Source organism: Oncorhynchus mykiss, chromosome 6, assembly GCF_013265735.2.
Source record: "Oncorhynchus mykiss isolate Arlee chromosome 6, USDA_OmykA_1.1, whole genome shotgun sequence".
Taxonomy (NCBI): domain Eukaryota; kingdom Metazoa; phylum Chordata; class Actinopteri; order Salmoniformes; family Salmonidae; genus Oncorhynchus; species Oncorhynchus mykiss.
In genome coordinates, this window is record NC_048570.1 from 21,249,431 (window position 1) to 21,263,319 (window position 13,889).

At 41.3% G+C, this 13,889-nt stretch overlaps 1 protein-coding gene across 2 annotated transcripts in view; it reads left to right on the forward strand.

Moving 5' to 3' along the window:
- ptgs1 (prostaglandin-endoperoxide synthase 1) overlaps window positions 1–13,889 on the forward strand; it is a 60,572-nt gene that overhangs the window by 37,857 nt on the left and 8,826 nt on the right. For both annotated transcript variants that reach the window (XM_021605594.2, XM_021605593.2), the window contains one exon: window positions 9,255–9,402. In XM_021605594.2, the coding sequence (XP_021461269.1) occupies window positions 9,255–9,402 (148 nt within the window). The remainder of the gene's footprint in view (window positions 1–9,254; window positions 9,403–13,889) is intronic.

Genomic DNA, 13,889 nt, shown 5'->3' on the forward strand with positions numbered 1-13,889 from the left:
TCAGAATTCTGGGTCCATTCCACCATAGCTCGCTCTGTGTCAAGTTTCTAACAGTTTGTCCTCTTGTAGGGAGGTCAGCTGGATTAGTTGTCCCTTCAATATGTGACCATGACTCTGGATTGGTCAAGGACTGGATCTCCGTCACTCTGTTCGCAACAAACTGTTTCCATTTCTGAGCTGAGCTGCAAATCCAATGCAGCACGATCATCGAGTCTGTCCACATGTTAATCTGTTTTTCTTCCATTTTCAGTGTGGTCATTAAGTTGTTTGCTAGTCTCGCTCCAATCACAGCTCCCATGAGCTCCAGGCGTGGCAGCGTCATTTTCTTAAGTGGGGCTACCCTGGACTTGGATGCGACTAGACTTGTTGTTTCCCTGTCTTGTGACTCACCTTGCAAGTAAGCTACTGCACTGTAAGCCCTTTCACTTGCATCACAGAACACGTGTAGTTTCAGGGTGTGGTTATTCTGTGGCCACATGTCTGTTCGGTACCACCTTGGTATGGTGAGCTGGTGTAACTGGTGTAGTTCTGAACACCACTGTTGCCATTCTCGTGTCAGATCAGGTGGTAATTCTTCGTCCCAGCTGAGTCCCCTCTCCCACATTTCCTGGAACATGCACTTGATCCTGATGGTGAAGGGAGTTAAGAAACCAAGAGAAGATACGTGCAGACGACTGCAGAACACTTCTCTTTGTGTTTTCCTTTTGCCTTAGAATGCTCAGTAGCGGCCTGAGGTCAAACACAAAGTCATCCGTTTCCGGCCTCCATACTAAACCTAAAACCTTCAGCGCTAATCCTTGTGTTTCTAGCGTCAATGGGTGATCAGTTGTCGTACTCTCCTCCCATTTTGTTTTCAATTCAGGAGAATTGGTCATCCACTTGCAGAGGTCCATGCCTGCATTCGACAGCATTCGCTTTGCAGTTGTTGTCACAAGGTAAGCCTCTTCAACATTGCGTGAACTTGCAATGAAGTCATCTACGTAGAGTGACTCTCTCAGTATCTCTACAACTTCTGGTTGTTCTGTTTCATATTGTTTCAGGTGCTTCCTGATTGTAGCTGCCAGCAAAAATGGACTTGGGGAAGCTCCAAATACCACTCTTTTCATCAGCACACGCAGCTCCTCTTCATTTTCTCCCCTTGGTGGGCCAGTGAGCCATAGAAATCTCACGGCGTCTCTGTCTCTCTCTGCTAGGGATATCTGCAGGAAAGCTTTCTTGATGTCTGCCATGAATGCGATCTCATGTAGTCTGAACTTTATCAGAACGCTGAGCAGATCCGGATTCAGGTTCGGTCCTGTGAGTAGACAGTCATTGAGAGATGGACAGCCATCTTCATGGGACGAGGCATCAAACACCACTCTCAGTTTTGTTGTCACCTTATCTTCTCGTAGTACTGCATGGTGAGGTAAGTAGTATTTTACGTTGTCTGCACTTGATGCGTTGTCCTTGGGCACGTCCTCTGCCATATCTTGTTGTAAGTAGTCTTCTACTACTTCATTGTATCTGCTGTACAACGTCACATCCTTCTTCAGACCTTCAAACCGTTTCTTGGCGATTCTATAGTTGTCTTGGAGTTCTGGCATTTCTCGTTTCCATGGCAACTCCACATGGTATCGCCCAACTTTGAAGGTGGTTGTTTCCTCAAACCTTTGTAGAGCCTCGTTTTCCTCTGAGTTCTGTGTTTTCTCGCTTAGAATACCCAGAGACTCAAGCTCCCAGAATGCATGCAATTGCTTGGAGACTAGTGTGTCTTCATCAAGTGGGATGAACATGCAAGTTGCCTCGGCGACACTTGACATGGACACGGGTCCCTGCACCGACCATCCAAAGGTGCTCTCTAAAGCAACTAGCGTCTCCGTCAGTCGCTCCACTCTGCCTGATACTATCTGCCAGTAGTAGTCTGCTCCTATCAGGACAGAGAGTTCAGGATCATTGTCATCTCCTGGAAAGTCTGCGAGCTGCAGTCCCCTTTTACTGAGCTCATGCTGAATCCGTTCACCAGGAACCTTCATCACAGCTGTGCACACTTGTGGGGTTTCAATTGCCTCTATCTCTATTCTCTGCTGTTTGTCCCAGACATTCTCCAAGATGACTTTCACTGTGTTGCGTTGGGATGTTGCTGGGGCAGAGGAGCCAAACGTGTGAAGAGTGAGTGCCTCTTGTCTGATTACTGGTAGCTTCAAGCCCTTCACAAAGTTTTCATGTATGAAGCTTCTCTGACTGCCTCCATCTAGTAAGCAACGAGCTATCTTCCTGCCCGATGGGCCTTCTACCCATGCCTTTGCCGTTTGTAGCAACACAGTGTTCTGTCCATCTGGTTTCATCTTCACTGAATGGGGAATAACTGAGGAAACAACAGCATCTACAGAAACAGTAGGGGGTTGCACCTCCCTCCTCTTACTGGTACAAACCGCAATGTGATGTCTGCTTCCACATGTTGCACATGACACATCTTTGACTTTACAGAATTTTGCTATGTGTCTCTGTCCTAAACATACAAAGCATATTCCCATGTTCTGTAGTTTCTCTTTGCGTGTAGCAATATTGTAGTCAGTGCAGTTTTCTGATTTGTGGTCTGCACTGTCACAAAATAGACACGTTTGTTGTTCCTTCTGGCTGGTTGTATGCAGTGCTGCAGCAGAGGGCATGTTGGGTCTTTTTGGTTTCATTTCATTGGAGAAGCATGACTTGTTCCATGGTTTGCTCTCTTTCTGTTGGTTGTATGATCTTGTCATTTGTAGCGCTCTCTCCCTGCTCTGAACCTCTTTCTGTAGGAAACTGATAATCTCAGACACTTTCCATTCATCATCTACTCCCCTCTGACGACTATAGTCAAGAGCTATGTCCTCTGGAATCATCTGCAGTAAGATTGGGAATAGTAGGCTTCCATAGGTTTCTGACATTACACCCAGTGATTCCAGGCTCCTAATCTGAATTTCACATTCATCATATAGCTGCCTCAATGCATTTAGATCAGAGGATTTCTTCACAGGTGTGAGATTCAGCAGCCTTGACATATGAGCACTAATCACAAGATCTTTCCTTCCAAATCTGCTCTTGAGTAGAGCGATTGCATTATCATAGTTACTGTCTGTTAACATCAGTCCTGCTACTGCCTTTGCAGCTGGTCCAGTGAGATGTTTTCAGATAGGTCAACTTCTCTTTTTTACACAGTGAATCATTGCTGTGAATAGCAGTCTCATATTGGCTCCAAAACTCCTGCCACATACTGACATCTCCATAGAATTTCTCAATAATCAACTTCGGTAGCCTTACTGATTGTCTCTGTGATATGTTTGAGTTAGCGTCACTCACCCGGCTGGTAGTGGATTGACGTCCTGTTTCTTCGTTATCACTCTTTGTGCACGGCTCTTCAGCATGATAATGCGTTCTTTGTAATCCTCCGTGCATGCAATCTCTGCCTCCAATCCGTCCAATGGCGTTAACTGTTCAATTTCACGATCGAGCTCAAACAAACTGTCCTCCTTAGCGGATAGCAATTCCAACAATGTACTCAAGTGATCGGTATCCGGATTTGACTGGGATATTTTCACGTCAATCTGATTCAAAATCCGCGTTGTTGCGCCTCGAATGGTACCCCGCTTTCGTCTCATTCTTTCTGCTTCATGCCGACGTTCCTCCTCAGCCATTTCAGCCACTTCTTCGTCGCAGCTCATGTCCCGGGTTTCGGCACCAACTTTCAGATTAACTAACTTCTTAGTAATGACTCGGGACGTCGGGTTTGATACGAAAGCTTATTTTAGTAAGAATACTTGTTTACGTTACATTTAACAACAATTGTTTTGGTACAGAGCAATGCAGGTAAGATGCTGTTGGAAAATCAGCCACAATCACCCGCACCTGCACATAATTGGCGCGTTATCACTCATTCCTCTCGCAAGGCATTCTGGGACTTGCAGTCAAAAAGCGTAATTCAACACAACCCAATACAATTACATATGCAAATAAATCTAAAGAAATATCTTTAGATACAGCTCAAAGAATAAACTTAAACATTAACTCTGTAACTCATTAAAGTTACAACAGTGGGAAGCATTGGCGCTAACATGGGCCAGCATCCCCGTGGAACGTTTTTGACACTTTGTATAGTCCATAACCTGACAAATTGAGGCGGTTTTGAGTGCCAAAGAGAGTGCACCTTAATATTAAGGTGTTTGTACAAAACATTACAATCAGTAAGGCGGCAGGTAGCCTAGCGGTTAGAGCGTTGGGCCAGTAACCGAAAGGTTGTTGGTCCAAATGCCCCAGCCGAGAAAGTGAAAAATCTGTATGCCCTTGAGCAAGGCACGTAACCTTAATTTGCTCCAGGGGCACTGTACTACTAGGGCTGACTGTAAAACAATTAGGGTTGACCCCAATTAGTCGTTTTTGTAGAGAAGTAGCAAATAAACATATTTTTTTATGGCACACGAGACACCTGTCTGATTCGCGCCCATCTCGGTGAACTAATCCATTGCGGAGGCCAAGACTGTGGCTAAGATGCACAATGCATGTCTCTCTCCAGAATGAGCTCTCTCCCTCCAATTTGTGCACATTCATTGTTTCATAACTCCATTGTGTGAGTTGTCTGTGTTTGATTGTTAGTGTGTATCAATTACCCATTACATACAGTATATCACCAATTGTACATTTACTGTTAATTCCTATCATTTCTATTCTAAAATGTTTGTTTGGTTACAGTAATTTCTGTTAAATCATTCATTTACTGTTCTCATTGTCAGAGGGGACACGTTGTTTGCAGACCACACAACCTGTTTACACTTGTGAGAAACAAGTTTTGGTTAATTCCATTCATTCCAGCTTTTGTGTGGAGTGCTCCTGTCAATGTTGAGTTAGGACATTCACCTTATTATGTATAGGAGTAGGCCTTTAGGCTACCTGGCCTGCGCCCAAATGTAGCCAAACAGTAGTTAATTTTCTGAAATCACATAGACACACCCTATTTGGAAAAATGCATTTTAAAATGTCTACCAATCAATTGGTGGAAAGAACAGATGACTTTCGGTCAACCAATATTTTTTGTCGGGGACAGCCCTACAAACAACACATTTTCACTACACCTAACCGGTGTGTGTGACAAAACTATTTACATTTTTTTTAATGCATACCTACATTCAGATATAGATCTCTCTGTTCAATATCACTTAGCCTTCCATTTCCTGACCGGTTTTCTGGGATAGGGATGTCGTTTCTATGTGCCAATTTCTAGGCAAGTTCACTGCAATTGAGGCTACTAAGCTCATGAAACTGGTCTGCAAGATTCTTGATATGTTTAGCAAGTTCAGACTCCATGTCATCAGATAAGACCTTTTGTGCCTCTACTCTATCATAGCTTCTCTTACGCACAGGTACATGTTTTGTTTTCCTTTTTGTCAATCTACTTCAGTGTCATTCAGTTATTTTTATCATCCATTGCTGCTGCTTGTACTTCTTCCCTTCTGTCACTTCCTTGGCTGCTCTTTCAATAACCTTAAGGGGGGCTTGTTGCATGATATCTGCTCTGTAACAAAAATGCGTTCATATGCATGACACAATGCAAAAATACTATTCGTATTATGCATCAACCTGACAAAAATGTCATCATAATTTGTATGGTGGCCATTGGCTCAACTTACCCCTAGGCAAACATTTTTACTATATTAGCCCAATACAGCTACAAGGATGCACTTTCATGCTATGTTTAGGACCTCATCTTGTAGCTTATAGAGACCCCAACTGATTTATAAATCAATCTAATTCAGTTTAGACACAAGCATCATGAAATCTCTTAACACAATAAATTAATTTGACTTTGAAAATCTTTTTTATTTTACCTAACTTGCTAACCACATGTTCCATGTGGGATTTTCCTTTACATAATCCATGAAATGATGACCTCTTCCTAAATATTTGGTCACATTTATAATTTTTTTTTCCTAGAAACAAAGGGTTGCTCAACTAACTCTTTGGAGAAACTTACCTGGCACTCTCCCCTACATAGAAAGTTGTCTAAAGTGCATACAGATCTGGGCTATAATGATCTGTCTGATAGGATTGTGTGTCAAGGTTAGGGTCAATTCGAATTGAAGTCAGGGAGTCTATTCAGGGAGTAAACAAAAATTCTGAAAAATGTAATCTATTTTCTATTTCTACCAAAAAGCAGAAGCTATTTATTTGAAGTGACTTCAACTGAATTGATGTGTGTGTTGTTGTAGTTCTTTTGAGCCAAGCAAATTCTATGTACGAGAGATGGAGAGTTTTATTAATTTATTGGAAATGAAATACAGAAATATCTCATTTATATAAGTATTCACACCCCTGAGTCAATACATGTTAAAATCACCTTTGGCAGTGATTAACAGCTATGGGTCTTTCTGAGTAAGTCTCTAAATTGGCAGATGGCAGTTTAAAGTGACTCAAATCCTATTTATTTGCATATCTGATTTGAATCTGTTCTTTTTTCCTGCAGTCTGAACAGCCAAAAAGCACATGGAATCTGATATTTCAAGCCACATTTAAAACCAGCTTTGTAGGTGGTTTGAAGTCAAATACAAATCTGATTCCTGGCCATGTGACTTGTTTGAACGGTCAAATCTGACTTCAAGTTGGTTTTTAGACTGTTTTTCGACATATCTTGTTGCTTGCTAGGTCCCTCAAGTTGTTTTTAGACTGTTTTTCGACATGTTGCTTGCTAGGTCCATGTGGTAGCTAACTAGCTTGTTAATTGTTCACAAACAAATGTGGGAATGTGCTAGAAAACTAAACAGCTACCTAGCAAGTTGGATCGTCTTATCCTATCAAGGTTTAAAAGTGTTCTTACTCTATGATTTGGAACATTCAAATTGCTACGTAACTTCTGAGTGATGGGAAGCACAACCACAACAAAACAGCCTACACAATTGCGCACACCCATTATTACTGTGACAACTAGCATAGCCTTTTCAGCAAATGACTGCTGTCAGAACACACACATCCAATTTGGTCACTTGTAACTGTTTGGACAGTCAGTAGTCCGACACGGATTTGAAAAACAAACTCATTTGAGCATTAAGCCCTGCGGTGTGAAAAAGGCTGAAGAGCTTTGTACACCTGGGTTGTCCAATATTTGTACATTATTATTTTTACAATTCTTCAAGCTCTGCCAAGTTGGATGTTGATCATTGCTAGACAGCCATATTCAAGTCTTGCCATATATTTTCAAGCACATTGCTGAAGGCTGGGCCTAATATAGTGTGAGGTCATACAACAAGTTTTGTAATGATTCCTATGTTGATGATGTAAGTAATATTTGCTGGTCTATGGTGTGTAATGAGGAGCAACCAGATGCTGCACTTGACACATTTATGAAATTGTCTGTCCATAATACAGACTTCTCAGACTGCTCTGCCTTAACAGCACTATCGACAAGGCAGGTCCTACAAGCCCTTGTTTTGTCACACCTGAACTACTATTCAGTCGTGTGGTCAGGTGCCACAAATAGGGACTTAGGAAAATGACAATTGGCTTAGAACAGGGCAGCACGGCTGGCCCTCGGATGTACACCGATAGCTAAGATTAATAATATGCATGTCAATTTCTCCTGGCTCAAAATGGAGGAGAGATTGACTTCATCACTACTTGTATTTGTGAAAGGTATTGACATGTTGAATGCACCCAGCTGTCTGTTTGAACTACTGGCACACAGCTCAGACACCCATGCATACCCCAGAAGACATGCCAACAGAGGTCTCTTCAGTCTTCAAATCCAGAACAGACTATGGGAGGCGCATAGTACTACATAGAGCCGTGACTGCATGGAGCTCTATTCCGCATCAAGTAACTCATGCAAGCAGTAAAATTAGATTTTAAAAAACAAAAATAAACCTTATGGAACAGCGGGGACTGTGAAGAGAGACAAACAGACACATGCATACACACACACATGCATACACACACACATACACATGGATTTTGTGTTGTAGATATGTGGTAGTAGACTAGTGGCCTGAGGGCACACACTTAATGTGTTGTGAATGTATTGTAATGTTTTTTAAGCAAGTTGAGGTTACAACTGCCTTAATTTAGCAGGATCCAGCAGCAGCTAATGGGGATTCATAATAAATACAATTAACTAAGGGTTGAATACTTATTGACTCCAGACATTTTAGCTTTTCAAATTGTTTTTATAAAAAAATATATACATAATTCCACTTTGACATGGGGTGTTGTGTGTAGGTCAGTGACACCTGTGGGTGTATACTGTATATGAAGTAACACATTTAGGGCCCTTCTCGGGAGGGCCATTCTCACCCAGACCACATTAGAGTAGCTGACCCTCAACTGCAGTTTTTATAACTTCCTCTTCGTATGCAGTCACTACCATGTCTGAAGGTTTTTTTCCCCACTGTATACAAAATATACAATTGCTGGGATGGCACCTTTCTCACCTTCTCTCATGTAGCCTGAGAAGCAATCCTCTGCTTGTTATAGTCATTGGTTACTCGAAGAGTTAAGTGAAAGAACAGATGTAGCTACCTGTTTTTAGATTTCTATTGTTGTGGAAATTCTACACAGGACACTCAAAGTCAATCTTAAATTAATCATTGTTTATTTACAGTTAACTGGAGATGTTCCAATAAACTTGATGCACCATAGAGCTCCTGACAGATGTGTACTATCGGGGCAGTCCCATTTAGATCTCTTATATCCTGCTTATATACACGTTACATAGGCATGATTTAACTTATTCATAATTCATCATTAACATTTGGTTCATGCATGTGACAGACCAATACCTCACAAGGCTTCTTGTCTCCAAGCTGAGACCTTGAAACTGAGATATCCTTTCGTTCTCAAAACAAGGTTCTGGGTGTACTGCCGAATTGCAGATACTGATAGTGAGGATTCGTTCAATCAGTTACTTGCATGAACACAGAAATTGGTTATTAGAAAAGCACAAACATAACATTTTCCATCACACTATGCTTGCCTTGAATAGTGCAGTTTTAAGCTCTGTCGCTTTCTTATTTGTCTGAACATGTTTATCTTTCCTAGATCATTCTCTTCCCCATTTCCAAATCAATCCCTATCAACTATCCATCCGAGAGCTATTCTGCTACCTGTTTCTTTTGAATACTTTTTTTCATGTAGTCATTCATGCATCCTATATTTATACAGGTGATGCCCGTCTGATCCTTTTCGATGTAGTCTACACCAGTACCTATGGGTATGGGGTCAGAGGTTAAGTTGGTTTTAATCCTTTCTCTGTTTCTCAGATAGGAGGTGGGAAGAACATCCACCCAGTGGTGACCAAGGTGGCCGAGGGTGTTATTGAAGAGTCCAGGGCTCTGCGTCTCCAACCCTTCAACGAGTACAGGAAGAGGTTCAACCTGAGGCCCTACACATCTTTCTCTGACTTCACTGGTAAGACTACATATTTAGAGTTTTGGAAATTACGATGATACTAAAAGCTTCTATAGAACCATTTACCGGCTGCATCATAAAAGGTTGCATGCGCAGTTGGTATTGGTATTAGTCTTTTATTAGGATCCCCATTAGCTGTTGCAAAAGCAGCAGCTCCTCTTCCTGGGGTCTACACAAAACATGACACATGACATAGTACAGAACATTAATAGATGACAATAGCTCAAGGACAGAACTGCATCAGTATTTTACTTTTTATTTTATTTTTTACAAAAGGCACATGTAGCCTACATATCAATACATACACACAAACCGTTCATAATCAGAAACCTCTTTGTTTACGAAGCAGTGGATACAATCACATGCAACTTCAAATGCAGATCGTGTAAGTAAACTAACACTTAATCAGATGGTTATCGCCTAAAACATTGCAAATGTCATGAGAGGATTGATTACCTAGCAAGCCAGGGAGGGGAGGTAAAACATCCCAAATAGAGCTAGATAAATCCAGAAATATAATATACTTGTTGATCATAGCTATAGCCATTAGCCTTGCTTGTTTTCATGGTCATCACTCACTCATTGTTAATTTTATCAAGGTCTCGACTAGAGGTCGACCGATTATGATTTTTCAACACCGATACCGATCATTAGAGGACCAAAAAAGCCGATATTGGCCGATTCTTTAAAAATATATTATATTGAATATGTTTCATTATTTACTTGAGGCTAAATTTATTTTATTTATGTATTATATTAAGTTAAAATAAGTGTTCATTCAGTATTATATATATATAACAACTTTTTTTAAATTTGTAATAATGACAATTACAACAATACTGAATGAACACTTACTTTAACTTAATATAATACATAAATAAAATCAATTTAGCCTCAAGTAAATAATGAAACATATTCAATTTGGTTTAAATAATGCAAAAACAAAGTGTTGGAGAAGAAAGTAAAAGTGCAATATGTGTTATGTAAGAAAGCTAACGTTTCAGTTCCTTGCTCAGAACATGTGAATATATGAAAGCTGGTGGTTCCTTTTAACATGAGTCTTCAATATTCCCAGGTAAGAAGTTTTAGGTTGTAGTTATTACAGGAATTATAGGACTATTTCCCTCTATACCATTTGTATTTCATTAACCTTTGACTATTGATGTTCTTATAGGCACTATAGTATTGCCAGTGTAACAGTATAGCTTCCGTCCCTCTCCTCGCTCTTCCCTGGGCTCGAACCAGCAACACAATGACAACAGCCACCATCGAAGCAGCGCGTTACCCATGCAGAGCAAGGGTAACAACTACTAGAAGGCTCAGAGCGAGTGATGTTTAAAACGCTATTAGCGCGCGCTAACTAGCTAGCCATTTCACTTCGGTTACACCAGCTTCATCTCGGGAGTTGATAGGCTTGAAGTCATAAACAGCGCAATGCTTGACGCACAATGAAGAGCTGCTGGCAAAACACACTAAAGTGCTGTTTGAATGAATGTTTATGCGCCTGCTTCTGCCTACCACCGCTCAGTCAGATACTTAGATGCTTGTATGCTCAGTCAGATTATATGCATATATCATCAACCATGTGTAGTTAACTAGTGATTATGATTGATTGTTTTTTTATAAGATAAGTTTAACTGACTTGCCTAGTTAAATAAATGTATAAAAAATAAAATAAAAATCGGCACCCAAAAATACCGATTTCCAGATTGTTATGAAAACTTAAAATCGGCCCTAATTAATCGGTAGACCTCTAGTCTCGACATCAGAATTAGCTATCCTGTGACAGAGCTTTTTGATGTCGGGATGCGTGCGCATCAATCAAACGTGACATTTGATGATAATCAGGAAATGGCTCCATGGAATCGGGTGCTCATCTGGGTAAAGTCATGAATCCAAAAAGACGGCAACAACCATATGTATTTTCTAATGCATAGTTGCTCTTTTACTAATGAAAAGGCTGACTCGTTTCAACCTCAATTGATGAAGCTTCGACAGACTGATTTGCGGTCAAAAGAGCACCTACAGTGCCACATGTTATTGTGTTACAGCCTGAATTTAAAATGTATTAAATTGAAATTTTGTGTCACTGGCTTACAATTTTTTATAAATTAATAAAAAAGGAAAGGCTGAAATGTCTTGACTTACAGTTGAAGTTGGAAGTTTACATACACCTTAACCAAATTCATTTAAAATCCCAGTAAAAAAATCCCTGTCTTAGGTCAGTTAGGAACACCACTTTTAAGAGTGTGAAATGTCAGAATAATCAAATCAAATTTAATTTGTCACATACACATGGTTAGCAGATGTTAATGTGAGTGTAGCGAAATGCTTGTGCTTCTAGTTCCGACCATGCAGTAATATCTAACAGGTAATCTAACCAAACAGTTTCACAACAACGACCTTATACACACAAGTGTAAAGGAATGAATAAGAATATGTACATAAAAATATATGAATGAGTGATGGCCAAATGGCATAGGCAAGATGCAGTAGATGGTATAGAGTACAGTATATACATATGAGATGAGTAATGTAGGGTGTGTAAACATTATATATAGTGGCATTGTTTAAAGTGGCTAGTGATATGTTTATTACATACATTTTTCCATTATTAAAGTGGCTAGAGTTGAGTCAGTATGTTGGCGACAGCCCCTCAATGTTCATGATGGCTGTTTAACAGTCTGATGGCCTTGAGATAGAAGCTGTCTCCAACATACGGATCTCGCTTTCTGGATGATAACGGTGTGAATAGGCAGTGGCTCAGGTGGTTGTTGTCCTAGATTATCTTTTTGGCCTTCCTGTGACATCGGATGGTGTAGGTGTCCTGGAGGGCAGCTGGTTTGCCCCCGGTGATGCGTTGTGCAGACCTCACTACCCTCTGGAGAGCCTTACAGTTGTGGGCGGAGCAGTTGCCGTACCAGGTGGTGATACAGCCCGACAGGATGCTCTCGATTGTGCATCTGTAGAAGTTTGTGAGTGCTTTTGGTGACAAGTCAAATTCCTTCAACCTCCTGAGGTTTAAGAGGCGCTGCTGCGCCTTCTTCACAACGTTGTCTGTGTGGGTGGACCAATTCAGTTTGTCCGTGATGTGTACACCGAGGAGCTTAAAACGCCGAGGAGTTAACTACCCTCTCCACTACTGTCTCATCGATGTGGATAGGGGGCTGCTCCCTCTGCTGTTTCCTGAAGTCCACGATCATCTCCTTTGTTTTGTTGACATTGAGTGTGAGGTTATTTTCCTGACACCACACTCCGATGGCCCTCACATTCTCCCTGTAGGCCGTCTCATCGTTGTTGGTATTCAAGCCTACCACTGTAGTGTCGTCCACTACAGTTATGGATGAACAGGGAGTACAGGAGAGGGCTGAGAACACACCCTTGTGGGGCCCCAGTGTTGAGGATCAGCGGGGTGAAGATGTTGTTACCAACTCTCACCACCTGGGGGCTGCCCGTCAGGAAGTCCAGGACCCATTTCATATTTTATTTCTTTCATCACATTCCCAGTGTGTCACAAGTTTACATACACTCAATTAGTATTTGGTAGCATTGCCTTTAAATGGTTTAACTTGGGTCAAACGTTTCTGGTAGCCTTCCACAAGCTTCCCACAATAATTTGGGTGAATTTTGGCCCATTCCTTCTGACAGAGCTGGTGTAACTGAGTCAGGTTTGTAGGCCTCCTTACTCGCACATGCTTTTTCAGCCCACAAATGTTCTATGGGATTGAGGTCAGGGCTTTGTGATGGCCACTTCAATACCTTGACTTTGTTGTTCTTAAGCCATTTTGCCACAACTTTGGCAATATGCTTTTGGAAGACACATTTGCGACCAAACTTTAACTTCCTGACTGATGTCTTGAGATGTTGCTTCAATATATCCACATAATTTTCCTCCTCATGATGCCATCCATTTTGTGAAGTGCACTCGTCCCTCCTGCAGCAAAGCACCCCCACAACATGATGCTGCCACCCCCGTGCGTCACGGTTGGGATGGTGTTCTTCGGCTTGCAAGCATCCCCCTTTTTCCTCCAAATGTAACGATGGTCATTATGGCCAAACAGTTCTATTTTTATTTCTTCAGACCAGAGGACATTTTTCCAAAAAGTATGATCTTTGTCCCCATGTGCAGTTGTAAACCGTAGTCTGGCTTTTTTTATGGCAGTTTTGGAGCAGTGGCTTCTTCCTTGCTGAGCGGTTTTTCTGTAGATATAGATACTTTTGTAATTGTTTCCTCCAGTATCTTCACAGGGTCCTTTTTTTGCTGTTCTGGGATTGACTTGTACTTTTCACACCAAAGTACGTTCATCTCTAGGAGACAGAACGCATCTCCTTCCTGAGCAGTATGACGGCTGTGCGGTCCCATGGTGTTTTATACTTGCGTACTATTATTTGTACAGATGAACGTGGTACCTTCATGTGTTTGGAAATTGCTCCCAAGGACAAACCAGACTTGTGGAGGTCTACAAAAAAATGATTTATTTTGATTT